Source organism: Mustelus asterias, chromosome 4, assembly GCF_964213995.1.
Source record: "Mustelus asterias chromosome 4, sMusAst1.hap1.1, whole genome shotgun sequence".
In the NCBI taxonomy this organism is placed as follows: Eukaryota; Metazoa; Chordata; class Chondrichthyes; order Carcharhiniformes; family Triakidae; genus Mustelus; species Mustelus asterias.
This window is the reverse complement of record NC_135804.1, coordinates 27398748-27406990: the sequence shown is the minus strand read 5'-3', so window position 1 is coordinate 27406990 and position 8243 is coordinate 27398748. Positions and strand designations below refer to the sequence as shown.

The 8243-nt window shown below is 41.8% G+C and overlaps 1 protein-coding gene and 2 non-coding genes across 3 annotated transcripts; all 3 read right to left on the bottom strand.

The window, feature by feature from the left end:
* Nucleotides 1-260: 260 nt before the first annotated feature.
* Nucleotides 261-7869, bottom strand: rpl13 (ribosomal protein L13). The gene is made up of 6 exons (XM_078210725.1): nt 7806-7869; nt 6721-6849; nt 5602-5743; nt 3780-3953; nt 2470-2526; nt 261-468 (listed from the first exon to the last, which is right to left on the bottom strand). Exons 2-6 carry the CDS (start codon nt 6822-6824, stop codon nt 310-312), a joined length of 636 nt encoding a protein of 211 aa, XP_078066851.1. The 5' UTR covers nt 6825-6849; nt 7806-7869; the 3' UTR covers nt 261-309.
* LOC144493253 (small nucleolar RNA MBII-202) lies at nt 2588-2672 on the bottom strand. Its single transcript, XR_013497705.1, has one exon. It is a non-coding gene; the product is annotated as a small nucleolar RNA MBII-202 (small nucleolar RNA).
* Nucleotides 6511-6588, bottom strand: LOC144493254 (small nucleolar RNA MBII-202). The gene has a single exon (XR_013497706.1). It is a non-coding gene; the product is annotated as a small nucleolar RNA MBII-202 (small nucleolar RNA).
* Nucleotides 7870-8243: the final 374 nt, after the last annotated feature.

Here is an 8243-nt window from a genome sequence, read left to right as displayed (position 1 = left end):
TATTGGTTAAACAATCTTCAAGATACATTGAATATATGAACTTAGTAATCTCTCCCCCCATTCCCATAACATGACTAGCACTGTCATCAGTAACCAACTTTGAATATTAGGTCATGCTTGGATCTTGAAACAGTTTAAAATTAAATTTGGCACAACTTAAGACAAAGCAATAACCAGCTTGGTGTAAATTAAATATTCCTGGAAAAAAGGAATACGGATGAATGAGTAAAATGTAATTTTGCAATGAAGTGAACCATGTGTTTTTTTCTTTTTAAAAAGTTTGTTATTTATTGAATAGTTCCAAATATTTTATTTCTTCTTCTCAACGTCCTGCTCTGCTGCTTCCTTTGCTCTCTTAGCACGGATTCCAAACAACCGTGCATTTGCACGGGCCATACGGAGACTTGCAAAGGCCTTGAAATTCTTCTCATCTTCAGAGATCACCCGGGCCTTCTCTCTTTTGTATGTCTGAAAGGAAAATTGTCCATAAATGTATTGTTTACACAACTCAAAAAAAACAATGAAGTCAGAACTATATGGGCAGAATGGGAGCACTCATATTTAAGGGCAACAGGACTAAAATGCATCAAGTAATCCAGCAGAATTATCACATGCCCATACAATCCAAGATGAGAATATTGTAATATCATACATAAATTCCAGTTTTATGTTGTCTACTAGAGATTCCCTATTCCATTCCCAGGTCAGCTAAGGGAGCCCAGGCAGAAAATTTCTCCGATTTCCCTCTATGGAAAATAGGCTGATGTCCAGATGAGAATCTAAAGAATATTCCATGCCTCAGCACTTTCACAAACAATAAGCATATAATGTAACCATGTATGCAATTTGTACTTTTAATAAATACTTAATACACATTTAAGTAAACGTTGCCAATCTGGACTATACCAATTAAGAGGAACAACTTGCATATATTATGCCTTTCACATGCTTGGAGAATGTTCCAAAACACTTTACAACCTATAAAAAGAATACTGGGGAAAATATGCCCTCGGATTTAGTTTTGCATGCATAAAAGTGATTAGTTTCACTGTGCAAGTTTAATTTTTTTTTGCAGTCATTTAAAGGGGCAGACTTGAATGTAGGTTGCATGGAACTAAGTAGTCACACAGCACAGAAAAGGTCCTTCGAACCAAAGAATCCCTATAGTGCAGATGGCCATTCGGCCCATCGAGTCCACATCAACAACAATCCCACCCAGGCTCTATCCCCATAACTCCATGCATTTACCCGGCTGATCCCCCTGTCACTAAAGGGGCAATTTAGCATGGCCAATCCACCTAACCCGCACATCTATGGACTGTGGGTGGAAACTGGAGCACCGGGGGAAAACCCCAGCAGACGCAGGGAAAATGTGCAAACCGCGCACACAGTCACCAGAGGCCAAAATTGAACTCGAGTGCATGGCGCTGCGAGGCAGTAGTGCTAATCACCATGCCACCAACTGCATCTGCACTGACAATACCTATCACTAAAGGCTCATCTTATTTTTAAGATTATTTTCTTGTACTTGCCCCATATTCTTGAATGTTATGACATTCCAAGTGCTCATCCAAATAATTACTGTGTTTGTGTAGGGACAGTAAGAAGTTTAACAACACCAGGTTAAAGTCCAACAGGTTTATTTGGTAGCAAAAGCCACACAAGCTTTCGGAGCTCTTAGCCCCTTCTTCAGGTGAGTGGGAATTCTGTTCACAGAGCTTATAAAGGCACAGACTCAATTTACATGAATAATGGTTGGAATGCAAATACTTACAACTAATCAAGTCTTTAAGAGATGAAACAATGTGAGTGGAGAGAGCATCAAGACAGGCTAAAAAGATGTGTATTGTCTCCAGACAAGACAGCCAGTGAACCAGTAGGGAAACATGGCAACCAGTTAGGTACAACAATGAGATAAATGGCCATATGCTTTGATGCTGGTTTGGTGATATACATCAGATAGAAAATCAAGGAGAGCCCCCTTGCCCACCTCTAATAGCCATCCGAAAGATACAGCACTCCTCAGTCTCAACATAATTAGAATAGAATTGAATCCCTACAGTGCAGAAGGAGGCCATTCAGCCCATTGAGTCTGCACCGACCACAATCCCACCCAGGCCCTATCCCCGTAACTCTACATATTTACCCTGCTAATCCGATACTAGGGTCAATTTAACATGGCCAATCAACCTAACTTGCACATCTTTGGACTGTGGTAGGAAACCAGGGCACCCCTAGGAAACCCACGCAGACACAGGGAGAACGTGCAAATTCCACACACACACACACTGACCCGAGGCCGGAATTGAACCCAGATCCCTGACTCTGTGAAGCAGCAGTGTTAGCCACTGAATTAGATGCTCAACTCTCTAGGTGGGCTGGAACGCATCACCTTTTGACTTAGGAGGGACCACTGAGTCATAGCTGACCATGTTTAAAACTTCAGAAAACAGTTTTAAAGTTACTCACATTCTTGATTGGCATGATAGGTCCAGTTAGCTGGGTTGCCACCTTAATTTCTTCAGCCTGTGGGAAAGAGATCACCATTAACAATACTGGATTAAACAAACCCACAGAATTTTAATTATATGACACCCCCACAGTCATCAGATGGAAAAGGGTTCAAAATTAATCATCATAGATGTACAGAGATTCCGGAGAAAGTGTCATCATTTGACTGTGGTGAAAGAACATTAATATATCACTGAATTACATTAGAGATCCCTGTGACGAAAGAAAGCACTTGTTACGAGACCAAGGATTATTTAAAAACTCCTTACATATGTGGGTCAGATTTTGATGGTTAGCCGTCATCTATAACTTTAAAAGCAAAAGATTTATTTCAAAGTGTCATGGCCATCTGCTCAATTACACTTGAAATATTATTTTGATTGCCTGGAGAAAAGGTAATGACAACAATGAAACCATAGCCCCTTCTGTTCAAAAACCTCAAGTGCAATATCAAACTACCCACACAGCTTTTGCAACTCATCTGTCCAGGTATCCTCACCAATTGAGTCCTATCAGCCTTCAAGACCAAAACGGCTCGATCAAGTCGCAAATTAAGTTGACAGTGTCGGAACATTCCATGTCCTCCACAAATGTAACCAATGCATATCCAGCTCCCTGTTAGTGCGGTCATGTTTTACACCATGCCCATATGGCCCAGGATTCACTGCCTCCCAATCATGCAGATGCTACCCATCAACATTATCTCCAAGCTGGGATCTGACTTTCATGCACAAACCTTCCAAGCCCAGCAACTTGGTTGTTTAAATGCTGTATTAAAATTCCTGCTATTCGTATGACAGAAAAATGATAAAAATGTTCTACGCTAGTAAAAAAAAAGAGCTTAAAAATTAGATCCACATGAACATATGTACAAACAAGATCCCGAGACTCTAGCAAGTTTAACCCAAGAGTCATAAAATGAATCCTCAGTCTGTGCTTTGTTTATTACATGGCACATATCAGGAACATGCATAGGACCAGACTAGATGTAGTCAGCATATAAACTTCCGATAGCCGCCTGAGGAAAGTACACAAATGCATGGAACTCTGCACCCAAGGTAATTTCTTCAAAATGCAAACAACTGTCAAGGATTTATTTTTAAATAAAAGTTGGCTACTTCCTCTTGATTCTGACTTAAAATCCCAGAACAATGCTCATTTTAAAGGCCATTAAAGAGCCAGTGGCCCTCAGGCTTAATTAACCTTTGGAATATCAGTAGTAATTTTATTTCCAAATGCTAAATGCATAACACTATTTGGATACATACAGAAGAATCTCCCTTCTTCGGCACTGAAGCCTTTCTTGGGAAGATGATCAGCTTGGAGCGATATTCCTTCAAACGTTGAACATTACACTGAATAGATTCAGTTGACTTGTTGCGGCGTCTGTGATCAACAGCAATGCCAATAGTACGTGCCACCCTCCTGTTAATATTTGCCGCCTATTATGTTGGTGACAAAAGAAAAATTATTTTAATGAAGGGGAAAGAAAAGCAAACATAGAAGCAAAGGAAGGTTGATGCCATCAAATGGAAAATGACTGTGGTAAATAATTAGGACACAATTTTCAGTTCAATTTCTAAATATCGCATTGATATTGGTGGAACATGCACAGGCACACCACAAGTTAACATTTCAGCCCAATGGATTTAGGCCCTTTCCAACATGTCTAAGCTTAATACATTTCCTTCATCAATACTTTTAAACCAAGTGGATATACAACTTTCCCAAAATTTACGTATCTCGTAATTAGGCAATTGTTCCAAACAATTGTACCAATTACCCAACATTTCAAATGCACCTTCCCACCCAGAACAGGTCTCAAGATAGCTCGATTTCCTGTGCCATTACCACAGCTAAAACAGTTCAAATCAAAATCCCACTACAAATCGAAGCAATCTTCAGTCCCTACCAAACTCCATCCCTCTCCTTAGCAACTGTCGAGGTTGTTCACTATGTTTGACCAGAGATGAACTTCTAACCACATATCCGCCTCAAAGACTACCCACTCCCACCTTGCCCGACTCTATCCACACATCAGCTCACTGACTGCGGAAACCCTCATCCATGCCTTTATCACTTCTAGACTTGATTATTCCAACTCATTCCTGGCCAGCTTCCCACATTCTATCCTCTGCAAACTGCAGTTCATCCAAAACTGCTATCTTTATCTTAACTTGCACCAAACCCCTTTCATTCACCATGTGTGCGCAAACTCTAGATTTCAAATTCTTCCATAGCCTTATCCCTCACCATCACCAAAGTCCTCCAGCACTACAACTCTCCAGATATCTATAGTTCAACTCTGGCTTGAGCATCCCCAATTTTGATTGCTCCACCACTGGTGACTGTGCCTTTGATTACCAAGGCCCTAAGCCTTGGAATTTCACCCCAAAACCTTTCCACCTCTTTTGTCCCCCTCAAAACTGCTCCTAAAACCTACCTCTTTGACTAAGGTTTTGATGGTCTGCCCTAATCATTATGTGGCCCAATGTCAAATTTGTTTGGTAACACACCTTTGAAGCATTTGGGATTTTCTAACCACATTTTGTTTACCACATTAACGGATATATATGCAATATGTGGGGCGTATACACATATATACAAACAGTAACAAAATGCTGGAAAATCTCGTCAGGTCTGAACGCATCTGAGGAGAGAGAATAGAAGCAATGTATCGAATCCAGATGACCCTATGTCAGAGCTCTGACAAAGGGTCATCCAGACTGGAAACATTGGCTTTATTCTCTCTGCACAGATGCACTCAGACCTGACGAGATTTTCCAGCATCTTATTTCGGATTCCAGCATCCACAGGATTTTGGCTTTTTACATACAAACAGTAAATATGTAGGCACATACCATAATTTCCTATTCCAATCCATAGATCTAGCTTTGCTCAGTTATATTCTTGATCGATTACAGCCTCTCTAGCAAAGGCTTCTCTTTCCAGATCTACTCTTGTAACCTCTGGCATCCTGCCAAAGAACTGAATGGGAAATCAAACTTTTTGCTTGAGTTTTATATCCAATGGACTACTTTAAAAGTCTCATGCCTATATAGTAACATTTCTACAAAAACAACAAGTTACCTTTAGCTCTTCCAGACTGAAGCCTCGTCCAGCACGTACTTTAGTGTGATATCTGACAGTGGGACACCTAACAACTGGTCGAAGGGGACCAGCAACTGGACGTGGAGCGATGCGGCGTGCTTTAGTCAACCGTGCCTTGCGTCTGTCAACCAATATTATAAAGTTGTTTTCGAACTTTGATATCATAACACCAGCAAATAATGCAATATAACTATTTTAATCAACAGTAAACCAAGATATCCAATGCACAATTCTTACGTTACTGGGTAGAAACTGTAGCCAGTACACTCCAATTAGCGAAAGCAATTGGTTTGCTACCTAATGCGTCTTTAGTTACAGTGCCAATTTCAATTTAAAGGGCTAACGAAGAGTTCAAATTTTTGCCCAACTGGTTCCAGGTTGGAGCAGGGTGGAAAGAAAAGCAATCAGAAGCTTACTCTTCACAACCAGTTGGAGCATCAATTATAGAATCCCCACAGTGCAGAAGGAGGCCATTGGGCCCATCGAGACTGCACTGACAACAATCCCACCCAGACCCTACCTCCAAAAGCCCACATATTTACCCTGCTAATTCCTCGCACACTAGGGTGCAATTTAGCATGGCCAATTCACCTAACTCACATCTTTGGACTGTGGGAAGAAACCGGAGCACCCAGAGGAAACCCACACAAGACACGAGGAGAACGTGCAAACTCCACACAGTCATCCAAGGCTGGAAACGAACCTGGGTCACTGGCATTGTGAGGCAGCACTCTGTCAGTGTGCGTATAAGTACTGATGTAGGGAAATTATTTTAAGAACTGAAACTAGTTTAAAATCATTGCAGTAGCAACATAATAATAGAAGAGGTAGCATTAGAAATTTCTGGTCAATTTCTTTCTACAACGGACATTTGAAAACAAGAATTTAGAGTAGTCCACAGTCATCAGCAAAAAGGGTTCAAGTATTCATCAAGGAAGTACAGAGATTCCGGAGAAATTGTCATCATCTGACTGTGGAAAGCTAATGAATAACCATAATTGTAGTTCAATTTTCCACCCAAAAACCATAACCTACTTAACTACTGATTCCTGCAAGAAATTAGAGCAGAGTTGAAGTTCTCATCATTGGATTGCATACCTGCGGTTTTTTCTGGCTGGTTGGTTGAACCAAGTGCGGACTCTCTTCTGCCAGTCCTTGTGGAAATGAGGGTTCAGAATCATTCCATTCCGACTTGGGGCCATGGCTGCTTATTGAAGGGCTGAAACCCTGCAATATTAAGTAAACATCAATAAAATGCAACAAACAATTAAAGATTACAAACGATTTAATTCCAAAAATAATCATTTGAATTATAAGCAACACAATGGAGTAATTTTCTTGCAAATTATTTAGCACTCCGAAAAAGGGGAGACTTGACTCAGATGAATTTTCTAACATTGTACTACTGACATCTTACCATAGCATTTCATGAAAATTAAACTTGAAACTCCCGACAATCAGTGCAAAATCCAAACCAAGACTACATGCGCTCAACTCAATGTTAAGAGCGAAGAACAGTCCAGTACAGGAACAGGCCCTTCGGCCCACCAAGTCTGTGCCCACACAGATGCCTCCCTGATCTAATAGTTTCTTGTCTCCATGTGGTCCGTATCCCTCTATTCCCTTCCTAATATCGAGTCACACTGCAGTGTTTTGCTCTGGTTGAACTGCCACATATACTGGATTACCAACAGTGACTACATTCCTGAAGCTCTTTGGGACGTATGGAGATGGTGAAAGGTCCTGTGCAAATACATGCCTTTCTTGTCAAAGCTCGATAGGCAACACATACCCACAATGGAAACAAGGGCAAACACAGAGACCAACTCAGGCTTTCGAAAAGCACTCAAATTGCCACAAGGGCTAAATTTAAAATTCCTCTCCAAAACCTACAGCCTCGCAGCCCGCCACGGGCCGCCCATTCAGCTTCAGACTGGAAGCGGCCCATTCACTCTGAAACCGCGCCGATACACAGGAACGGCCGCCTCGATTTTAGGCCTCGATCGTCCCGACACCGAAAACAAGGGGCCAGCCATCCTCAGCGATATCATCCCTTCGAAATAGTCACTGATATCGAGAGTCCATTTCTCTCTCGTGCAATCGGGCAATAATTCACGGCGAGTTGCCGTGCAGAAGCGGGCGGATGGATTGTGATTCTATCCCGCATCTAAACCCGCACCTACCTTCAGAAGGGAAATGGCCGAAGCAAAAGGACAGGCGTCCCGAAGGAATGCCGGGATATGTACCCAGGCAAGCTGACTAACCAATCAGAGCAGCCGACACTGGCCTGTGTTCCTGCCCCGCACCAAGATGGCGTTTGCGGCTCACTTGGTCTGCGGGGCAATCTGTTGTACACGTGGAAAACAATCACTAACATTTTTAACGCATTTTGTAAAGAAGCAGCAAATTTGATGCAATCACCGGCTTTCTAAATTCTGCGGGATATGTTCCGTCGTGACATCAAACCAGAAAAATGCTGGAAATGGTCAGCAGGTCTGGCATGGCTGGAGTCTGAACCAAAATGCTGGAAAATCTCCCAACAGGTCTGATGGCATCTTGCAGAGAGGGAATAGAGCCAATGTTTCGAGTCAGGATGACCCTTCCTCAGAGTGTTGTTTTGA